A 23,304-nucleotide genomic window follows, 5' to 3' on the forward strand; every position below is an offset into this window, starting at 1 on the left:
ACGGCAACAACAACCAAGCACACTAGTCTGCAATGCCAGTGTTGAACCACTGAGGGACAGTGTAGTCTTCTTTCTTCTTCAAGCAGTATGGATGACGGATGCTAATCATAACGCAACACTTCAGGAGGGCTTCAGGAAGTAGAAGGTAAATATGTGCTTCTCACGTGAAACTGCTAATATCTTTGCACACTTGATGCTCACTCTGTAGTGCGCGTGACTGAAGAATAACAATAAAGATTTTCAAGAAAAAGACTGCAAATTGGGTTAGAATAGGAGCTAAAAATACCAGCATGGTTGTGACATATTGAGAGCATTGACTTATTTTAGTAATGCCTCGCTGTATATTTAGTTGCTTTATGTTTTTTTAGCTGTGACAGCAGAACCAAAGAGGTTTACTTTGGCCTTGGTGGAGGTATGCATATTGGTCTTTGAAAGGGCTCATTTGTGTCACCATTGATTCCAACAAAAGGTCACACAGACTTATCTTTAGGGGGGCATGTTTGTCTCAGGACTGTTATGATATGCTGTGATGCCTTACTTCCTTGGCATTCGTGCCTCGATGACAACATCTCCAAGCAATTGCAATTTATGACCATGCTGTAGTCCAGCACGATACATTCAGACCTCTTCAAATATGTCACGTCATGTTGTAGGATGCCACCGCAGTGTCAGCCTGATGGAGCGAATTAGCCAACAGATATGGGCGGTAGTGGGGCGACGGATGCAGGAAGAGGCATGGCGGAGATTGATGTCTTATGCCCAGTCAGTGTTGATGCAGTAGCAATTAGATAATAGGTCTGGATCAGCAGAACACAGCCTCCGCTACGCTACACTATTAGAGAGTAGGCTGACATCAACATGCCAGTTACAGCACATGTTTTGTTGTTTTGCTATGCTTGTTTGCACCGCAACATATTCACAGCTTTTTCTAATGTTTTGCTTATTTTTGGCTACACAAAGGAGGAAAGGTATGACAATGTATATAATATTGTCTGCAACAGCAGCAGTAGCATGGTTGGCCATATTGATTGTGTAACATCCAAGCAGTGGTCCTAATTCACTGAGCGCTATTATGCTGAGACGGGAAGAGACGAATGAGAGCAGAGGACAGAATAAGATTAATTGAGCCGGGAGGGAGGAACAAATTCACTGTCTTTTGTCTAACTGGGGAAAAAATTGGGCACATTTGGCATGTTACACTGCTCATGCTCATCGGCAATTTACTATATGACTACCTTTTTAAAATATGAATACCCATATAATACATACAATATATACTACTGTATATGCAAAAAAAACACACACAGACTTATTTGGTATTATAATTTGTAGTAATAATCTGTATTGCTTCAAATATTTTTTCATTTTAAGAATCAAAAGTAATTACTTTTAATATAATTATAATGGGAGCTGCACGGCAGGCGAGTGGTTAGCGTGCAGGCCTCACCACTAGGAGACTCAAGTTCAATTCCACCCATCTCTGTGTGGAGTTTGAATGTTCTCCCCGTGCATGCGTGGGTTTTCTCCGGGTACTCCGGTTTCCTCCCACATTCCAAAAACATGCTAGGTTAATTGGTGACTCCAAATTGTCCATAGGTATGAATGTGAGTGTGAATGGTTGTTTGTCTATATGTGCCCTGTGATTGGCTGGCAACCAGTCCAGGGTGTACCCCACCTCTTGGCTGAAGACAGCTGGGATAGGCTCCAGAATACCCGCGCCCCTTGTGAGGAAAAGCGGTAGAAAATGAATGAATTAATAATTATAATGGGAGCTGCACGGTGGGCGAGTGGTTAGCGCGCAGGCCTCACCACTAGGAGACTCAAGTTCAATTCCACCCATCTCTGTGTGGAGTTTGAATGTTCTCCCCGTGCATACGTGGGTTTTCTCCGGGTACTCCGGTTTCCTCCCACATTCCAAAAACATGCTAGGTTAATTGGCGACTCCAAATTGTCCATAGATATGAATGTGAGTGTGAATGGTTGTTTGTCTATATGTGCCCTGTGATTGGCTGGCGACCAGTCCAGGGTGTACCCTGCCTCACGCCCGAAGACAGCTGGGATAGGCTCCAGCATACCCGCGACCCTCGTGAGGATAAGCGGTAGAAAATGGATGGATGAATGAATAATTATAATGAAGGTAAATCATTTATTTCCTGATTGGCCACGGCACCCTTGGTAGTTGCCTATATTGCCTAATGGCCCAGCCGGCTCCGAATACAACAGAGCAAGTTTTAAATGTGCTATGAGTGTCAAGGTCCATGATAATAACTATGATAGTCAATGATGTCTTCCTGACATCCTGCATAGAAAGATGGTGTTGCCATCATACGCTGTGATGTAGCATGAAGTCATAACGGGACTTTATTCCATTAGAAACTGAAAAGAGAGAGGCTATTCAATTGACGGCCAGTGTAACAAAAATATTGCACCACATCCCGTGTGTGTGTGTGTTTTAATGTACCCGCAGGAGAGGAGAGAAGTGAGACAGGTCGTCTTGAAGCCACTTAAGTTGATTAAAATCTCTCCACTGCAGTACCTCAACCGCTCTCCTCACCGTGTTTCTCTTCATATCCCTGCAATACAACAACCTTGGCAGGCAAAGGCATAGAAGGAAAAAGTAGCTATATTATTGTCTATTTACTGTTTTGGTTTGTATGTGTCCTCCCAACACACACACACACACACATACACAGTTAATTCCAACAATAGTGAACCTGACCTTGCTTGGAGAAGCTTTGGAGATGTTTTTCCAAGAACAGCTGGAGCCAATAAAAGCCTGCTGTTGGCCTTTTACTGCTTTACATAGACCATGACCATGTCTTATGCTTTGTTGGACCACAAATCCAACGCTAAATTTACCTATATTATGTAATTTTTTTTATAAAGAATCAACATCTTGACCTATATAATTATTTATATTCTATTATTCTATTGCACTACCAAGCAAGCACATTTTTTAATGTACATAATCTACAATTCACAAGACAAATCAATAAAGTCTTTATACTTGAGTACCTGAAAGCACCACGCCGTCTTTCTTGGACAGACACATGCAATAGACGAGTTATCGCGAGACTTGGTGATTGCTCCACTGTTTACAAGCACTATTTATTAGCCCACCCCTCCACCTCTGTCGCTGTAGTGCTGCTCGGTTCGGCAGTGTGGATGTTTGTTGCCCGGAGGAGGCATTACACATATGTTTTGTCCTTAAAAGCCCTCTGTCCGCTTCCTGGATAAATTGACGTCGCTGCTGCCCGTTGCTGTTGTTTTTAACCGGAGAGGAGGAAGAAGACTAGCAAGCTAGCAAGTGTTTTCCATTGAAGGTAGGACACAGGAACCTTTGCCGATCAGTTGCATTGAAGCTTATTTGTCGATTGAATGTGTTGATAAAATGGCCGGTATTCTGTCATAACATCATCATAATCATCATCATTTTAATGAGAACTCTTTAGCTTTGTACACTCGCGAGATTTAGCTACCCTGCATCCACTATTGCTTTACTTCCTGTCCTTTAACTTCATCTTTGCAAGGCAACATCACGCGTAGCTATGGTTACTAGCTTAATTCAATTTGATGCAATACCGGAAAGCTTTCAAATAAAAGAACGAAACCATATCAATTGCAATATATGTTTCAGTTATAATCCTGCATTTTATATTTTTGGGGTTTCTGCTGAGCATGATGCTGGTAATGATGCAATGCACAGCAATCAATAAACTACACTGTCTTATTCATATTAAAATAATCTAGATCGGGAGGTAAAGTGCAGTCTGGGAACCAATTTGTAGCTGAATAATATGAGATACATTATTAAATGTTACAAATACAAAATTCAATGAGAAAGTAATTTTAAAAAATGAAGACGATCACTGTCAATTTCATAGCAGTGGATCCATTCACATGTTCAATGACTTTCCTTTTCTTTGGCGCACCATCATTGGAAGAGTCTACCTTGGGAGACATGATGAAAGGCAGCAGGTTGGCGAGCATTGTGAGAGCATTGTATTTCCTCAGTGTGACGACGTATTTTTATGCTAGCGAGTCTTGTATTTACAACCCAGACCGCTGAGGTTGGAATTAAGCTTTTAAAATAATTTATGGCAATGTGTCGTAACCACAAAACGTCGTAAAATGAGGACCGCCTGTACAGCAGAATAGCGAGGATTGAATGCAAATGACAAAAAAACGACTGCATGCATGTGTAAAAACCCCTAAAAATGCCCATTTTTTATACACAAAACTAGGCCCGGGCGATTCAGTGGAAAAATAACCGAAACTGACATTTAGAGCTTCTAATCTCCATAAAACCCCCTCCCCAAGCACAGCGTGGCACAACTCTGCCCCTCTCACTCACTCGACTGCATTTGTTTTCTTTTGACACCATGGTAAGCTGTCACAATATAACGCTACGCTTTAGTGCCACGCTGTCAGAGCCTGTCAAGGAGAACATTGTAGTTTTTTTCAGCGTATTACAGTGTTTTAACAGTCCTGTGTTTTGACATACGCAGTTCCAATAAATAACCCTAAATTGTTCATCTCTGCATGTGCATTTCACTTTTTCTGAAATGATTCAAATATTTACAGAATAAATAGTTCAGAGTGGGATAATTGTACATTAACTGAAATTAATTTTGGAGGTTCAATTAATCGTGATTTAGATTTTTGCAGGAATTTCCCAGTCATTTTCTAAAAACCTATAGTCTGACAATTATGAAACACATTCAGTATTACAAAACAACATCTCAGTGAAAGTGTCTTGCAGATTCATAAACCCTGTTTCTCTTTAATTTACCATAAAGAGAAAACATTATTTACAATTTAAAGCAGAGAATAATTCTGAATATTTACAAGGCAGTGACTGCCAAATCTACATTTATTGTATTGACCCTGAATTTGATTGGTTTCAGCCGAAAATGGATTGAATTTTTGAATTTCTCTGTATGCACCCCCCAAATCATGAAGAGTGTGCGTGGCAGCTCAGATTCTCCTGTGTTGTACGTTGCGTAACATAACACAAGAACACTATGCATGGTACAAATGTTGATATGCAGATCTTTCTCCATGAAAAGTGATAATATTCCTATCCAAACTCTGCAGCACGATGAGGACTTACACTGACGACAAGCATTCCTCATCATATTGCTCTGTTTCACAAGCTCAGAATATAAAAACACCTCAGATAACGCATTTGGTCAGTGATTCCAAACCAGCGGTCCGTGTAGTAAATTGCACGGGGGTGCGTGGAAACATTTCATTTCCAACCTGTGGCACAGCTGCGCTAAAATTACAATGGCTCTGAAGGTACACAAGACAAAAAAGGGTGGGAAACACTGCATTAGATAATAGTCAATGGAAAGTTTCTCTATAGATTCACCCTGTCGCCATAACCCAGCCCCTCACACTGGATAATATGGACACCCCACCCACAGTCACCAGTGGCTACATCCACTGAAATCACAATGCGTGTGTACATGAACAGCAGTTTATTAGATAAATACAAATCAAAACAAACGTATGGCTCCTACACATCCTGTACGACCTTTGGGATGAATGAGACTGTGTCATCTGTTTGTGTTTCCAATATTGAACTATTTATTTGTGCTTAGTGAGCAAATTGTGTGTGTGTGTGTGTGTTGATAGTGCTGTGGCAAGATGGAAAATTCCAGCAAGTCCCCTCGGTGATTGTCAAAGCATCACGCTGCTGCGACTCTCCATGGTAGCTTCTTGTCATGAATACTCAGACCCGACTTGGTCTTTGTGGAAGCAGTGAGAGATCAGAAGAGGGTTCATCATCTCACACACATTAGAATCACACAGATACTGTACAAATATAATACTAATACTTTATTTGTCATATACATATGCATGAGGTACACCTGTTGTCATGGAAAAAAAAAGCATAATTCCAGGAAGTTTGTTTTCCATGTGCTTTTTTTTTGAGTGGGAGTGTTTTATCTGCGGAAACACATGACATGGCTTAAGCTCCCTCTCTGCCACCTCGCTCTTCCCGCGGTCTCCGTCCGTGAAATCAATCCTCCTGTGAACTTCATACACAAATTCCTGGGTCTAATTTGAGAAGTGACACACTTTCTTTCCACTCGGTGTCTCCCTGTGCCACCCCCAATGTCCCTCTCCCCCCCATGTTCCTCCCATGTTCTCTCTTATTCATCCAAAGCTAAAGCGGCCATCACTTGGTACCTACCATTCTCCTTTCACAATCCTTTCTTTGGGGATCATTGCTCTCATGATCCTACCATAAAATATGATTTGTTATGTTACTTTTTCAGGGCGGCACAGCGGTCGAGTGGTTAGCGTGCAGACCTCACAGCGAGGAGACCAGGGTTCAATTCCACCCTCGGCCATCTCTGTGTGGAGTTTGCATGTTCTCCCCATGCATGGGTTTTCTCCGGGTACTCCGGTTTTCCTCCCACATTCCAAAAACATGCTAGGTTAATTGGCAACTCCAAATTGTCCATAGGTATGAATGTGAGTGTGAATGGTTGTTTGTCTATATCTGCCCTGTGATTGCCTGGCCACCAGTCCAGGGTGCACCCCGCCTCTCGCCCGAAGACAGCTGGGATAGGCTCCAGCACCCCCGCGACCCTTGTGAGGAAAACGCGGTAGAAAATGAATGAATGAATGTTACTTTTTCCCCCCTCTGTAGTTTTTTTCTATTGACCTTAAAATTCATGGTTTGTATAGAATATTTTTTGTATTATCTAGGCATGCTTCCCATGAATGTGAATGCAGTGTACATACAGTATAAGATGATCATGATAATAAGATGAAACAGCACCTTTTTCAGAATTTTCATCAGCAGTCCTGATGTGAGACTTCAACACACGTCTTTCTCTATTCTATGTATTCTAAAGCTATAAAAACGGCCAAAACTAAAAAAAAAAAACAGCTAAGAATGCGCATAATGTGTGCTTCTGATGTTACCTGCATATTAACCAAGCTACAACCACGTTGTTTTTAACATTGTTACGCCAAAGAATTACTTTAATGGAGTAGTGACACCTCGACACACCACACACTCGCTTATAGCACATCAGTGCCGCGCTCACAAAGCAGCAGGCCGCTATCGAAAGGTTAACGCTACATATTGGAACTACTGACACTGCTGCTGTGTTTTTGATTTTGGTTGGAAAACTTAACGCTAGGTGTAGCGTTCCTTTCTGTGTTGCTATGTGGAAATCAAATGCACACACAGGAAGGAAGTTCTGGGAATGTTTAAAACAACCAAAGTACTGTGTATATGACATGTTATCATGAATGTGCCTGTTACAGCGTGAATATAAAATGATGAAACATTTTTGGAGGTGTTTTAATAGTGAGCTTTCGAGGCGGAATAGGTGTGTCCTATTATGCTTTTTATCTCTTTTTATATTTTTTAGAACGCACAGATGTCTCACATAAGGATTGTGGATGATGGGTAAAATATAAATAGATAAATTCATTTATTCATTCATTTTCTACCGCTTGTCCTTATGAGGGTCGCGGGGGTGCTGGAGCCTATCCCAGCTGTCTTCAGGTGAGAGGCGGGGTACACCCTGGACTGGTTGCCAACCAATCACAGGGCACATATAGTCAAACTACCACTCACATTCATACCTATAGATAATTATATTATTATGTGGATATATAATTATTATATGGAGTCGCCAATTAACCTAGCATGTTTTTGGAATGTGGGAGGAAACCGAAGTACCCGGAGAAAACCCACGCATGCACGTGAAGAACATGCAAAGGGTGGTATTGAACTCGGGTCTCCTAGCTGTGAGGCCTTACACCGTGCAGCCCGAAATAGATAAATGATGAATGGAATGAATGATATTCAATAATTGTTTTTTATTCAAAAATGTAAATATTCCCTGATTTCAGCTCTCAAATATTCATTCATTCATTTTCTACCGCGTTTTCCTCACAAGGGGTGCTGGAGCCTATCCCAGCTGTCTTCGGGCGAGAGGCGGGCTCTCAAATATGAATGTTTCAATTTCCTTAGTCATCCATCAATGCAGACTTATTATGTTCATGTTTATGGCAAAACAAGATATTCAAATACATCAGCTTTGTCGTTGGAAAACAGTGATCAATATTTTTGCCTCTTTTCCACAACGAACTGTTTGTGTTTGGTTCATATTGATTTGGTCTGTGTAGAGACTAACCGCTGACTCGATTCATCAAAACAACAAATCGTTTCCTTCCCGGTTGGAAAAACTAAAGAAAAGGTTGGTCTTCCCCACAGTGGAACACATTTTTCCCGGTTTGTGCTTCTATTGTACGGACTGGAACTTGTCTAAAAAGAGAGTGATGATATCGTGGATAACATCGCTCTGCTGTTGTCCTGCCGCACGGCCAACAATAAAGCTCTTAAAGTGATCCTAAACAACATGGAGACATACATTCCACTGTACGGCAGAAATAGGAACACCACACCTGTCGTCATCATCATAAAGTTACCAACAATAAAGCAGAGTAGCAATTGGAGCACCAACTGCTTAAATTGACATAAATGAAATGGCGAATCGTTGTTATGTCAAAGGCATAAAGGAATTCGATAATATTAAAAGACCTCAACCGCAAGCAAAATGAAGACTTTGCACCACAGAGCAACATTTTTTGCAACAAAATTCAACATCATCAAGAAGTATATTTCATTCATTTATCATTATCAATAAGTTACTGGTTAATCTATATCCTGCATTCCTTTGTTTTTTTTACTCCTGCATTTGTTCTCTAGTCATTTATCTTTACAATTGTATCGTCCTTGTATTCATTTGTATGCATTTTCATTGACTGCTATTCCACTGTTTAACACTTTATTGTTGCGTGATCTATATATTGCTATATATTTTCTATTGCTTTCTTGGAAGTACAGACATGTTAAAATCTAAATGTGAATGAATTATTAGTAAATGCTGAAACATTGAGAAGGAGTGGGATTAAATGAGATCTGCTTCCTCCCACTCCTTTTCGGACATGTTGAATTGTGAAAGTGTAATCATGTAATGTTCTTGAATGCAACTTTGTAAAGGATGGTGATGCAAACTACCAAACATACTACAGTATATACAATGTGAAGTTCAAATGGTTTTTTTTTGTCATACGTTGTTAGCCTACAATACACAGAGGACAGTTGTCCCCCACCTGTTTGTCTCTAGGCGGCTATTTATGTTGTGCAATGTATGGTTGTCATAGTGACAAAATTAGCATCAAGGCCAACTGTGTGTGTGTGTGTGTAGAGTATCGACACTATTTTGGAACATTCCCACTCTGTTGTACAGAGGCACTATTTTGGCTGTGCTACTTTTGCGCAAAACACGCACACACCCGCACAGTATTGTTGGAGGTCTAAAACAGCAAAGTCAAGGTTTGTCTGTTGTGTTTCCTAAACAGCTGCCTTACTTATAGACCAGCAAACATTATCCAGCTAGAATCCAACGATCTACATGCCAAATTATTTTTATGTACGGCTTACGGAAATGCCAAATTGTTCTTTTCATGGCTGTAGGATCACTCTAGGGCATGGGTGTCCAAAGTGCTGCCCAGGGGCAATTTTCGGGCACCAACTTTTTTTTATTGGCCCTTGGCATTCATTCATTCATTCATTTTCTACCGCTTTTTCCTCACGAGGGTCGCGGGGGTGCTGGAGCCTATCCCAGCTGTCTTCGGGCGAGAGGCGGGGTACACCCTGGACTGGTGGCCAGCCAATCACAGGGCACATATAGACAAACAACCATTCACATTCATACCTATGGACATTCATTAATTTTCTACGGCTTTTCCTCACGAGGGTTGTGGGGATTGCTAGAGCCTATCCCAGCTGTCTTTGGGCGAGAAGCGGGGTACACCCTGGACTGGTCGCCAGCCAATCACAGGGCACATATAGTTAGACACATATAGACAATTAGATTTTTCACAGCCATAATAAACAATGATTATAAACATTCATTTTCTATATCGCTAATCGTCACAAGGGTATGCTGGAGCTTATCCCAGCTGTCTTTGGGCGAAAGAGGGGTACACCCTGGACTGGTCGCCAGCCAATCACAGGGCACATATAGACAAACAACCATTCACACTCACATTCATACTTATGGACAATTTGGAGTCGCCAATTAACCTAGCATGTTTTTGGAATGTGGGAGGAAACCGGACTAGGCCCTTGGCATATTGTAAAAAAAAATTACAATTATTTATTATTAATGACCGAAATCACCTAAATGTTCACACATTGACCGACATTGAATTGCTTTTAATGCACAAAATGTATGAAAGTGATCCTCTGCATCCTTTAATTTTTCAAATATGGCCCTGTTAGAGCAAGTCTTGGAGCAGCATCAATTTGTGGGTGGCAGTGATTCAGGAGGTAGGGAAACTGTAAGGTTGGCGGTTCCATTCTCACTCCCCACCCAGTTACTGCTGCTTTGTCCCAGGGCGAGACACTTCATCCAGTGATGCCCACACTGATGCATGAATGTTTGGTGGTGGTTGGAGAGGTTGTAGGCGCCAATGAACAGCCATGTTTACAAGTAATGTAATGACATGCAGTATAAGTATGTATTGACAATAGAAGGTAATTATAGTAACACCCATAACAATATACAGTATAATAGTGATAGCAAGTGATAAATAATTACTTATATAGATTAACTTATTGGTAACGATCAATGAAATATCATGTTAATATCATGTTAATTGTTATTCTTTGGCTGAAAAATAATGTCATTTGTTGAAAATGTGCATGTTGACTGTGTCCAGGTTTCACAGACATCCAATATAATAATAATAATAAGCCTTAAGATAATGAATGTTCCAGGTTCCATGATGAAATTGTCGTGTGCCGACAATAAGCAGATGCTGTGAAAGTAATGATACTGACTCATCTGTGCTTGTGTTGAATATTTTATAAAGCTTTGCTGGAAAGCCCACCTACTCTCCTCCTGTAACTCTTCACCATGTGTTCATGTCAATATGTTCTTTTCCATGAAAATGTCACCTTGCAGATATGTCCTTGGTTTCATGTCCTCGTCTGATTTATTCTTCCACCTTCCTCTCTGTTCTTCATCCTTCTCTTTCAGCAGTAATTACATTTACTCTGTCTCCTCTTCTGTCCATCTGCAGGCCTGAGGGGAAGCAGAAGAGAGCCTCCACCTTTGCATCCATCATGCAGAGCGCCATCCTCCTCTTCTTCTCCCTGATCCTCTTCTTCATGTCCCTGCTCATTCCTGCTATCTCCGCTCAAAGCGAGGCAGACCTGACAGTTCTGACCCGGGATGGCCGAGTGCGGGGAATCCACATGCCCGTCCTGGAGCGGGGCCACGTCACCGCCTTTTTGGGTATCCCTTTTGCGGAGCCACCCATGGGGAAACGGCGTTTCCGGCCGGCCGAGCCCAAGCAGATGTGGACAGGCGTGTACGACGCCAACTATTACCCTAAAGCCTGCTTCCAGTTTGTGGACACCACGTTCCCTGGCTTTACGGGCAGTGAGATGTGGAACCCCAATAGGGAGATGAGTGAGGACTGCCTGTACCTTAACGTGTGGGTGCCCCCTTCGCCCAGACCTCATAACCTCACTGTCATGGTGTGGATCTACGGTGGAGGTACACTTACAGTATTTTGATCCTTTTATTCCACATGGACATTTCCAACTATCTGTGACATCTGTTGCAGGATTTTACAGCGGTTCTTCTTCCCTGGACGTGTATGATGGTCGATACCTAGCGTACAGTGAGACCGTCATTGTGGTCTCCATGAACTACCGCATCGGGGCCTTTGGCTTCCTCGCTCTGGATGGCTCCTCCGAGGCTCCAGGGAACGTGGGCCTGCTTGACCAGAGGATGGCCTTGCAGTGGGTTCAGGACAACATCCACTACTTCGGAGGGAACCCCAAACAGGTTCTTGTCCCGCCTCAGCGCGCTTCATTCAGCCAGTGACCACTCTGACAGGTTTTCCGTTTTTACCTCACAAACAGGTGACCATCTTTGGAGAGAGTGCCGGCGGCGCTTCAGTGGGATTCCACCTCCTGTCTCCAGACAGCCGGCCCTTGTTCACCAGAGCCATCATGCAGAGCGGCGTCCCCAACACACCTTGGGCCACTGTCAGCCCGGCAGAGGCCCGCAGACGGGCCACGCTGCTGGCCAAGCTAGTGGGCTGCAATGGGGGCAATGACACCGAGCTGGTGGACTGTCTCCGCACCAAAAAACCTCAGGAGCTCATTGACCAGGAGTTTCAGGTATTTCAGAAGCTTCAATAAAGGCTCTGAAGCAGAAGTTTTAGAAAATTGTCTGTTTCCTTTAGTACTCAAGTACAGAGGTGTCCAAACGTTTTACACAGTCACATGTAAAAAAAAAAACAAAACATTTTTTTATTATTAATTATCCACGCTAATATCAATTCAATGTGTCAAGATATGCTAAAATCTTTTTTCAAATTTTTTAGTTTTTAGTTTTAAGGCTGTACGGTGTACACACCTAGGAGAATCCGAGTTCGATTCCACCCTCTGGCATCTCTGTGTGGAGTTTGCATGTTCTCCCCGTGCATGCGTGTGTTTTCTCCCGGTACTCCGGTTTCCTCCCACATTCCAAAAACATGCTAGGCTAATTGGCGACTTCAAATTGTCCATAGGTATGAATGTGAGTGTGAATGGTTGTTTGTCTATATGTGCCCTGTGATTGGCTGGCGACCAGTCCAGGGTGTACCTCGCCTCTCGCCCGAAGACAGCTGGGATAGGCTCCAGCACCCCCCGCGACCCTCATGAGGAAAAGCGGTAGAAAATGAATGAATGAATAATTATCCACGCTAATATCAATTCAATGTGTGTCAAGATATGCTAAAATCTCAGTTTTTTTTAATTTATGCCACAATTTTGCCTTTATTTGTGTATCTTGTTGTGTTATTAATAGACTGCATGAGCGTTACCAGGTTTATGGTTCTAGTTTTAAGGCTGCACGGTGGACACACCTAGGAGATCCGAGTTTGATTCCACCCTCTGGAGTTTGCATGTTCTCCCCGTGCATGCGTGGGTTTTCTCCGGGTACTCCGGTTTCCTCCCACATTCCAAAAACATGCTAGGTTAATTGGCGACTCCAAATTGTCCATAGGTATGAATGTGAGTATGAATGGTTGTTTGTCTATATGTGCCCTGTGATTGGCTGGCGACCAGTCCACGGTGTACCCCGCCTCTCGCCCAAAGACAGCTGGGATAGGCTCCAGCAGGCTTGCGACCCTTGTGAGGATAAGCGGTATAGAAAATGAATGAATGAATGAATTCTAGTTTTACATACATGAAACAGTTCTAAATGCATATAAATGACAAATGAAAAGGCTAAATTGACATTTACGGTTAATGTCACCTTCATTGAACGACTGGCTTCATTCACACTGATCCCAAAGACACAATATGGCAGCAAGAGCAACCACCACCACTGTCACATCAAGAATAATGAAGGTTTCCACTGGATGATTATGATTATGATTATTTCCGCCTTTTTGCTGTGATATCATTAACATATTAAAATTCTTCCGGGCAGGTCCTGCCATGGCCGTCCATCTTCCGCTTTTCATTCGTTCCGGTAGTGGACGGCGATGTCGTGCCTGACACTCCCGATGCCATGCTCAACTCTGGCAACTTCAAGGACACTCAGGTCCTGTTGGGGGTCAACCAGGATGAGGGCACCTATTTCCTGCTGTATGGCGCTCCGGGCTTCAGCAAGGACAATGACAACCTCATCTCCAGAGAGGACTTCCTGGAAGGTGAATCTTTTCAGAGAAAGAAGGATTTACACGTTGGTGTCGCGTATCGGATTGTGGCTCACGTCCTCTGTTTTTGCAAGGCGTAAAGCTCAGCGTGCCGCACGCTAATGACATCGGCCTGGAGGCGGTGGTGCTGCAGTACACCGACTGGATGGACGAGAACAACGGCGTGAAGAACCGTGACGCCTTGGATGACATTGTGGGCGACCACGATGTCATTTGCCCTCTGGCCTTCTTTGCTCGCTCCTACGCTCAGCACAATGTGCTCAAGTCCAACGCAGGTCATACCAGTGTCTTCTTTAGCATCATTAAGGTTGGTCGGCAACAAAAACAATCTCGCTCTTTCTCATATCCAACAGGAGTCTTTCTCTACCTGTTTGACCACCGGGCCTCCAACCTGCCCTGGCCAGAGTGGATGGGTGTGATTCACGGCTACGAGATCGAGTTTGTCTTCGGCCTTCCACTGGAGAAGAGATTCAACTACACTCAAGAGGAGGAGAAGCTGAGCCGACGCATGATGAGATACTGGGCCAACTTTGCTCGGACTGGGTGAGATGTCCGCTCTGATAATGTCATCACTGATTCCCTGAGGTCGAGGGTGTCCAAAGTGCAGCTGGAGGGGGGAGGGGTGTGGCTTCAACGTTATTCCTCCTGTGTGTCTTTCTTCTGCTCTCAGAAATCCTAATGTGTACGTGGACGGAACCGTGGAGAACAGGAAGCGCTGGCCTCAATTCACCGTCAGCGAGCAGAAATATGTGGGACTCAACACGGAACCCATGAAGGTTCACAAGGGTCTCAGGAACCAGATGTGTGCTTTCTGGAACCACTTCCTGCCACGCCTCCTCAACATCACCGGTAATACTATGAAAACTAATTTTTTTTATTTTATTTTAAACATGCATCACAGAATTCAATTCACAGTTCTACATGTTCAAAAGGAGTAGGAAGAAGCAAAGCTTATCCAATCCTACCTCCCCCCATCTGTTTGTATTGCAATGCATTTATTCACTTCCTGTATTCCAGATTGTTTTTATACATAAAGAAGTGTAAGGTAGTGTAACTGTATAATGATTTTTCACAGCTATAATAAACAATGATTATAAACATTCATTTTCTGTATCGCTAATCGTCACAAGGGTATGCTGGAGCCTATCCCAGCTGTCTTTGGGCGAGAGGCGGGGTACACCCTGGACTGGTAGCCAGCCAATCACAGGGCATATAGACCATTCACACTCACATTCATAACTATGGACAATTTGGAGTCGCTAATTAACCTAGCATGTTTTTGGAATATGGGAGAAAACTGGTACTCCGGAAAACACACACACGGGAAAACATGCACTCCACACAGATACCTGAGCGGGGAATTAAACCCGTGTCTTCTAGCTGGGCTCTCAACCGTACCCGGAGAAAACCCACGCATGCACGGGGAGAACATGCAAACTCCACACAGAGATGGCCGAGGGTGGAATTGAACCCTGGTCTCCTAGCTGTGAGGTCTGCGCGCTAACCACTAGACCGCCATGCCGCCCTCTGATTATAAACATAATAATCAAAATAAGAGATAAACATAACATGTCCACTTTTTACTTATACACTGTAACTGCACCAAAATAATAGATGCCATGTAACAGATACAACAATGTAGCAGCAGAAGTGGGACAGTAGAACACAAACATTAGCAACACTAGCATAGCTATGGGAGCTACAGCGCTAACTTTACACTCGCATTTTATGAGCAACATCATGCTAGGTTAAGTGTAGTTGCTGAAGAAAACCAACTGACGTGGGGTCACATGACTGGTAGAACATCACTAAAAAGTCAATCTTTCTTCCCGTGCAGACAACATCGACGAGGCCGAGCGCCAGTGGAAGGTGGAGTTCCACCGCTGGTCCTCCTACATGATGCACTGGAAGAGCCAGTTCGACCACTACAGCAAGCAGGAGCGTTGCACTGACCTCTGAGAGCCTCCACAGCGGCGGGGGGCGAGGTGGTGGTTGGCAGGGGACATGACAGGCGAGACAAGCTTATTTCCTCCATAGCCGCCCTCCATTTTATTCCTAACGATTTCAACACATAAACCAACACAGGCACCCTATTTATTTTTTTAGGTATTGTTCTAATTATTTATTGACTATTTATATATGAATATATACAGTATGTGTGTGTGTGTGTCTGTGTGTGTGTTTTGTGGAAAACGACTATGGAGGGAACTTGTCTCTTTTAGTGTGTCTCCATCTCACACTGTCACTTTTTATTTGAACATATCAGGGTTTTTTTTTTTTGGTGGAATGGTCCACTTAGACGCCCCTGTCCCCGTCGCTCCTTTTAGCACTTTAGTCCACTTTGCGCTCCTGATGGCGGCCATCTTGGTTCTTTTGGTGACACAATCATTCAGATCAAAGTCACTGATCATGTAGTTGCCATTTTTTTTTAAGGTTTTATGCCTCCACCGCCGTCAAATCGTCCCGTCGCTCTGTCCTTGCGTCCCATGCCTTCACCTCTGATCACCATCTAAACGCATCCTTCCTCCCTCTCTCCATTTTCGCACTGTCCTTCATCCAACTTTCGTCTCTCTCTTTTCTCGTTAGCCTAATGGAGGCCGAGTAATTCACTCAGCAGCAGGATAATGTGACAGAGCGCTGGCTCAGCCTCTGGCGGAGCTCGATGAATAGCTGGAAAATGGAGGTGGAAAGGCAGGGAAAGGGAGCAGGAGGAGGAGGAGGAGGAGGAGGAGGCGGATGAACAGACACTTGCATCCTTACATAACACAGAACAAGAGTATCAGGCTGGATGCTCTGTGTTAAATTCATGTGTTAACACACAAAGGAACTCCGGCCCCACATGGATCGGTATTGGCATGTCCCTGTCTTGACCCCCCCCCCCGCATCAGTGCATCGCGTAATCTGGCTTGAAGAGCACCTAAACTAGGATTGTAGATGATGTGGGAATGCATGTGACGGCCCGCGAGAACGAGCGCTCCTAGAGCGTCCTTTCATATTTGATGGGAGGATTTAAGCACCGCCCACCCTCACTGCATGACATCCCACCCCACCCCTGCCCACTCAAGTAACTTCAGACTGTTATTTTTTTGTGCAAATTTGTACTTTTCTGGAAGACTACTACAGCTCCAATGTTAGCTAGGTTTGATGTTAGCAATAAGGTGGCTCAAGTCATATATTTGAATTTATAATGCAGTGAAAGGTTATGAGATGATGACACGGTGATGATGGATAGAGGCTGTGTTTTAAAAGCAATATCAGAGTATAAACGTATAAAAAGGAGTGCCATAAATCTTCTTTTGGTTGTTGTTATATTTCACTATGTACTGTAAATGTTGAAGGCTTCTGTCGCTCCCTAGTGTGTGTCTTGTGTAACTTGAATGCTGACTTGCAACACAAAATAAACACACCCAGCTGCTTCCATCCACTCTGGCGTCTGATTTGGCGTTAATTTGAATTAGTAGTTTATTCTAAAAACAGAATTACCTTACGACTACCGGTAAATATATTTATCCAGGGTGAGCGAGATATCAAATATTGCAGTAGCACATAATTACAAGAAAGCAAAATAAGTGACTTAATGCCGCCATCTAGTGGTGCTGTGCCACACTGCAGTACAGTACGGCGGTATGGCGCAGGCAATGTGCCAAACTAGCCTACACAAACAATGTGCAAACTGTTCTTCGCACTTTTCAGGAATTTCATAAATAAACTAGAAAAGCACTCTGAGAGCGTAGACCTCCGCCAAGCACTATAGTTCCCATGTTGTGATTAAAAGACCATAAATATTAATCCTACATTTATTTTGATTCCTTGACCATGAAAATATACTATGGTTTGAATGACTTAAATTATGCAAACAATGTGAAGGTTAAATGCTAACACCTAGCATAATAGCGCTAAGTGTTTGTATAAGTGCCATGCTAAGTGTTAGCATGCTAACATTAGCATGCTAACATTTAGTATGAGAATGCTATATGTCTGCTTAAGTTCATGTTCATATTAATCACAAAAAATCTACTATACTATTAGCAGGCACTATTAACAACACCTAGCACAATAGTGTCTACTTATTAAAATGGCAAAAAAAATTGTTACTATGCCAATGTTTAGCATGCTAGCAATGCTAACATCTGGAATTCAAGACTGATACTGCCAAGTGTCTAAAGCTAAAGGCTAAAATTGCTACTATGCTAATATTAGCATGTTGACGTTAGCATGCAAACACACATGCCGGACAGTGGTATTTATATGTCTATGTGTGTCTATATGTGTCCATTCATGAAAATAGCAAAAATGTTGCTCAAATGTGGTTTCTCATTGATTACTCAACGGAAAACAGGACAACGACTCAAGTCAGAGTTGTACAATAATCAAGATGGCGTCGATCACTTTAAGTTATTCAATCGATGCCCACAAAACTGGATTCAAGAAGAAACAAAACCACCGATTTACATGGTATAAAGTGACACGGATACTGTGGCTTTTATTTTGAAAACATTACCGGAAACGGGCCTATTCTTAAGTCTGCGTCTTGCCTGTTTGTTTCTTTGCGCGAATTCCTGAAGATTGTTGAATCCTTTGTGGGAATTGTTTGCACGAAGAGTGAGGAATTCCAAGCCAAACCACCCCAACACCCAACAACTCCGCCTTTAAAGCAGACTGACTCCCAAGGAATGAGCACATTTTTGGGCGACGGCGACACTCCTTAGTGGGTAAAAGTTAGAAGTCTCAGATGTGAGTGAAGAAGAAGAAGGAGGAGGAATATGATGAGGAGCTGAACTATGTGGCAAAAGTAGCTAGGAATACTAAAGTATCACACGGAAAGTGGTAAGTCAACTCTTAATATCTCGCTACAATTCTGTTCTTCGACTGTGTTTGGTTGTTGTAAACTTTCTTTTAACAACAAAAGACGTCAAAAAGTGACTGGAAAAAAACACCCTCACTTCTACATATTGCAATACATGCTGTATCCACTGTGTATTTAGTTCCTCAGGGCGCGAATTTTGACAGTGTGGTGCAAATTCATCACTGTCGTTGCGCACTTACAGGAAATGACGAACGCAATATTTATCCACTTGTACTTCTAATTCGCTCCTTTAGCCAAAATGGCGACGATTGAGGGTGGTAAGTGTCCACCGTTGCACACTCACCATTTGAGGCGTTTTGAGTGGAACATCCGGGTAATGGCGTTGCACTGCATACTTAAGTGTGAATGCACGTATGAGCTCAAAAAGTGTTCAAAAGTGGAACTCTGAATTCTGAATCTGATTGTTTTCCATTTTCTGTCTGTTTTTTTGGTTTGTTTTTAGTAAATTTTGGCCGCAGTAACAATATAAGATGACATTTCAGTGCAAAAAAATCGTTCATGATCTCACCAATTCCCTGCCACCCTAGTGAAGATAAGGGCAGAGAAAATGGATGGATGGATCTCATTTTTATTTGGTGCCTAATTCCCCTTGAAAAACCTATTCCAATGTTTGACTTTTCACAGTCATGCAAATGTCTTGCCCCATTAGGCAGTCATAACACTTTGCTGCTTGTTCCTCCCGTCTAGATTGAGCGATGGAGGGCGAGAAGGAGCGACAAAGGCAGCAGGGCGAGGAGAAGGAGAGCAACGAGGCAGATGACGGCATGAGGAGCGACGACGAGGCCGCCGACAATGACGATGAGGATTCAGAGGGCGCGGCGCTGGTCTGGCAGGAAGGCTACGGCGAGGACAACCTGGGCCTTCCCATCATGCACTGGGAGGCGCTCAGCCTGCGCATCGCTGAGCTGGAGAAGCAGGAAGAGGAGAAGAAAGAGAAGATGGCAAAGGTGAGTGCTGTCAAGCAAGTAGTGGAGTTGATGTTAGCTTGATCCTGATTACTATCCTTCTTATCTTGACCGTGTTTGTCAGAGTCGAGGTTCTTTGGAGCGAGGCCGAGCACCCGTCAGCTGGACAGGAGAGCGAGGGAGGCGAAGAGAAAGCTGGGATGATGACAACAACGACGACGACGATGATGAAGCCTGCAACAGTCACATGACGGCCCTCAGCTCACGGTACCGACACGCATATCTCATAGCGTTGTTATGAGATGGACTTTAGAGTCATGTTGGTGTCCTCCAGGTTGCAGACGCAGATGAACCTGCAGCTGTGCTTCATCAATGACAGTCAAAGTGAGGAAGAAGACGAGGAGAAGGAGGATGACGTCAGCAAGAAGGTAGACAAGAACGCAACATGGGTGCATAAGTGGTTGTTGACACAACCGAAATGCCTTCTTGCCCGCTTCTGCTAACGTTCATGTAGTTAGGACTTTTTACCTTTTTGTGTCTCAAATTTAGGTCAACTATATATGTCACCCATATATGTGTTTCCTCAGGGGGGTCCTCCACACTGAGGGCTGTGTCGGGTCTGCTGAGGGGGTGCCATCCTTGGGTCCCTTCGACCCGGCCGGCTGGGGGTTCCTCCCTTTTAATGTGGGGGTCCGCCCGTCTGTCGGAGTCGGGGGGGCCCGGGTGCTGGTCCTCCGATGGCACGGCATGCGGCTCCTCCCAGTGTGGATGGCCCCAAAGGTGGCGTTTCCTTGTTCCTCAGTGCCATGCCATGTCTCCCTATTGTGTGTGATTGCGTGGGTGGGTCTAGTATGGAAGGTGGGAAGTAGGGGCTTTCTTTTGTTTTTTTGTTGTTTCCTTTTAATTGTGGAAATTGTTTTAATTCTGTAAAGCACTTTGTGTTGCATTTCTTATACAAATGCAATACAAATAAAGTTGATTTGATTTGTGGTGAGCCTGGATCAGTGCAAACTTCTTGTCTCTTCTACTGAATGTCGCCCCCTGCTGGAAAAGAGAGGAACCATTCCCGTTCACAAGAACCCTCAGCCTGCTGCCAAGCCGGAGAAAACCAAATCCAGAGGCTTCCGGAACACTTGGAGGAAGTTGCGAGACAGACTGCGAGCAGACCACAAGCCACTGGTGAGGAAAGACGGATACATGTCCTCTACTTTTGACACCACCCACCGTTTACAAGCTCCTCCCTTTCCTTTTAGACGGCAGCCGCCAGCGATCCCATCGTCCAACGGAGACACTTGGAGCGCAGTGATTTGCAGAATTTCACCATGAAGGAGCTCAATGCTATGTGTTCCTCCCTCAGGCAAACTATACAAGGTACACACACATAAGCACCACATAGACTGACTTTATTTATTGTCATTGCACAACAACACAGCAGTGAAATTGCCAACGAAATGTCGTTGCCTGGCTCCCGTGTAATTCATTCATTCATTCATTCATTTTCTACCACTTTTCCTCACGGGGGGTGCTGAAACCTATCCCAGCTGTCTTCGAGCGTGAGGCGGGGTACACCCTGGACTGGTCGCCAGCCAATCACAGGGCACATATAGACAAACAACCATGCACACTCATGTTCATACCTGTCGCCAATTAACCTAGCATGTTTTTGGAATGTGGGAGGAAACCGGAGTACCCGGAGAAAACCCACACATGCACGGGGAGAACATGCAAACTCCACACAGAGATGGCTGAGAGTGGAATTGAACCCTGGTCTCCTAGCTGTGAGGTCTGCGTGCTAACCACTAGATAGATAAATAGATTACATCAAATATGAACAACAATGTACAGCGTAAACAGTAATTTGTACAAATAATTTAGAATAAATTACAATAATTTAAAGTTTTGGTTGTGCGTGTGGGCAGGTAGAGGGACTTATTTGGCATTGAGCAGTCTGATGGTCACGGGGAAATAGCTCTCTCTAAACCTGGTTGTTCTCCAACGGATGCTGCACAGCCTTCTCCCCGATGCCAGGCGAGAAAACAGTCCATGCTTGGGGGTGTGTCGGGTCAGAGTAGATCCGACGGGCTCTTGATATGTCCTTAATGGGGGGGGGGGCATCTTTCTGTGTTCTCTAATGGAAACTTTCCTCAGACTTAAGCACCGAGCTGGTGAGCCGCCTCCAGATCCGGGACCAGCTGAGGACGGAGCAGGACGCCATGTTGCTGGAGGTACAGGATCTAACCTCCCTCGGAACGCTGCTAAGTAGCCCCAGCTGAGGGTGACACCTTGACAACATTGTGAGTGTGCTGCTTTGGGCAAACACCCCGGTGGGAGCTAACTGTGGTCCCCCCTTTGACACACGTGGTGGCGCCTTTTTTTTTGCACAGCTTTTTTTTTTCCAGTGACGATACAAAAACACTAGTTGTGCCGAGGAGGACTTTTTGTCTTTTTCATGTTGGTACAGACACATCATCAGCAGGAAGTAAGGGAATTATTACAAATGGAACGTGATTTTATGTCATTTTTAAATGTTTTTACATATAAAAGGGAAGCTGTTGTAACAGTTTTATAACATAAAATGCCCCACAACTGCTTGAGGGCTCCAACCTTCAAACGTTTTGCAAGCATTATACCCACTTTGAGTAGACTGACCTAACGCACGCATGTGCACTAGTTATGTTTGATATAAGCTAATGATAGCAATTTGGCAAAATATAGCTACTAATGGTCATTGACATCATCACCGTTTATCGCTATCATTGAATGTATAGCCTGTCAACAACAACATGTCTGCATATTGTTGATGACTTTTGTGTGTGTGTGTGTGTGTGTGTGTGTACACGCTGAGGACGTGAGTAGTGACAGCCATGAATGTCACTTCTTTTATTCGTGCCGAATGAAAATGTACGACCATTTTTAATTCATACATAAAAGTGACAACCACTTTGAAGAAAAACAACCTGCGTTATGTATAGTCTTCTTATTGGTCCTGGTTGTTGACAAGTCACATGATGAATATTGACATTTTCTTTTAACTGCATGTTAATTATTTTTTTATGGTGCTTATCCTTATTAGGGTCACGAGTGAGCTGAAGCCTATCCCAGCTGACAGGGCACACATATAGACAAACAATCATGCACACTTGCATTCATACTTATGGACAATTTACATTTCTCCAATTAACCTAACATGCATATCTTTGGGATAATCCAATAGAGATAGGCTGACATGCTAAGATCTGGGTTCAAATCTCTGTGTAGAGTTTGTATGTTCTCCCCGTGCATGCATGGGTTTTCTCCGGGTAATCCGGTTTCCTCCCAAAACATGCACATTAGGTTAATTGATGACTCCAAATTGTCCATAGGTATGAATGTGAGTGTGAATGTTTTTTGTCTATATGTGCCCTGCCAACATGCTAACCACTCGTCCACCGTGTGGCCCGACTACAAATAATGTATTTAGTAATATTGAATCCTACTTTGCAGGAATTCACTTATAGCGTAAGGGTCTGTAACCACAGTTGTTGGTGTCCTGCGAGATTTTGCATTTTGTCGTTAAAACAGCAGCATGCTCTTGTCAGAAAAGTTGTGGGGTTGTGTTTTTACTGATCCTTAACAATAGCAGTATTCCTGTCATATAAGAACTTTGCCTGGTCTTTTTGCAGTAAGTCCTTAAAATACAGCAGCGTTCCCCTCATATTGAGACTCTATGACTCGCACATTCTTTTCATATATGCACTTAGTTTTGAATCTTCAATCCTCTTGATTGAG

The 23,304-nt window shown here is 43.6% G+C and overlaps 2 protein-coding genes across 4 annotated transcripts; both read left to right on the forward strand.

The window, feature by feature from the left end:
• Positions 1–57: 57 nt before the first annotated feature.
• Positions 58–17,184, forward strand: ache (acetylcholinesterase (Yt blood group)). 3 transcript variants are annotated; one of them, XM_058067975.2, is made up of 9 exons: positions 58–145; positions 11,128–11,606; positions 11,677–11,900; positions 11,978–12,238; positions 13,536–13,758; positions 13,839–14,039; positions 14,118–14,307; positions 14,435–14,613; positions 15,602–17,184. In XM_058067975.2, the coding sequence occupies exons 1-9, from the start codon at positions 99–101 to the stop codon at positions 15,721–15,723; spliced, it is 1,926 nt and encodes a 641-aa protein (XP_057923958.2). In that variant the 5' UTR covers positions 58–98; the 3' UTR covers positions 15,724–17,184. The 3 variants fall into 3 exon arrangements, with proteins under 3 accessions (XP_057923958.2, XP_078652351.1, XP_078652361.1); XM_078796225.1 differs by having other exon boundaries at positions 13,839–14,307; XM_078796235.1 differs by lacking the exon at positions 58–145 and adding an exon at positions 2,147–3,323 and having other exon boundaries at positions 13,839–14,307.
• Positions 17,185–18,264: 1,080 nt separating this feature from the next.
• On the forward strand, positions 18,265–23,230 carry LOC131125966 (schwannomin-interacting protein 1). The gene is made up of 7 exons (XM_058068065.2): positions 18,265–18,591; positions 19,319–19,578; positions 19,661–19,803; positions 19,871–19,964; positions 20,590–20,715; positions 20,790–20,907; positions 21,685–23,230. The coding sequence occupies exons 2-7, from the start codon at positions 19,327–19,329 to the stop codon at positions 21,807–21,809; spliced, it is 858 nt and encodes a 285-aa protein (XP_057924048.2). The 5' UTR covers positions 18,265–18,591; positions 19,319–19,326; the 3' UTR covers positions 21,810–23,230.
• Positions 23,231–23,304: the final 74 nt, after the last annotated feature.

The sequence above is a fragment of the Doryrhamphus excisus genome, linkage group LG2, assembly GCF_037039965.1.
Source record: "Doryrhamphus excisus strain RoL-2023G ecotype Guam linkage group LG2, RoL_Dexc_Guam_v1.1, whole genome shotgun sequence".
NCBI classification, from domain to species: Eukaryota; Metazoa; Chordata; class Actinopteri; order Syngnathiformes; family Syngnathidae; genus Doryrhamphus; species Doryrhamphus excisus.

Bases quoted from the DNA above. Each gene is read 5' to 3' on its own strand.
- ache (XM_078796225.1), top strand. From the start codon at position 99: ATGCTAATCATAACGCAACACTTCAGGAGGGCTTCAGGAAGTAGAAG. The intron at 12,239-13,535 runs GTATTTCAGAAG...TCTTCCGGGCAG, and splicing joins TCATTGACCAGGAGTTTCAG to GTCCTGCCATGGCCGTCCAT. The intron at 13,759-13,838 runs GTGAATCTTTTC...TGTTTTTGCAAG, and splicing joins CAGAGAGGACTTCCTGGAAG to GCGTAAAGCTCAGCGTGCCG.
- LOC131125966 (XM_058068065.2), top strand. From the start codon at position 19,327: ATGGAGGGCGAGAAGGAGCGACAAAGGCAGCAGGGCGAGGAGAAGGAG. The intron at 19,804-19,870 runs GTACCGACACGC...GGTGTCCTCCAG, and splicing joins ATGACGGCCCTCAGCTCACG to GTTGCAGACGCAGATGAACC. The intron at 19,965-20,589 runs GTAGACAAGAAC...CTGCTGGAAAAG, and splicing joins AGGATGACGTCAGCAAGAAG to AGAGGAACCATTCCCGTTCA.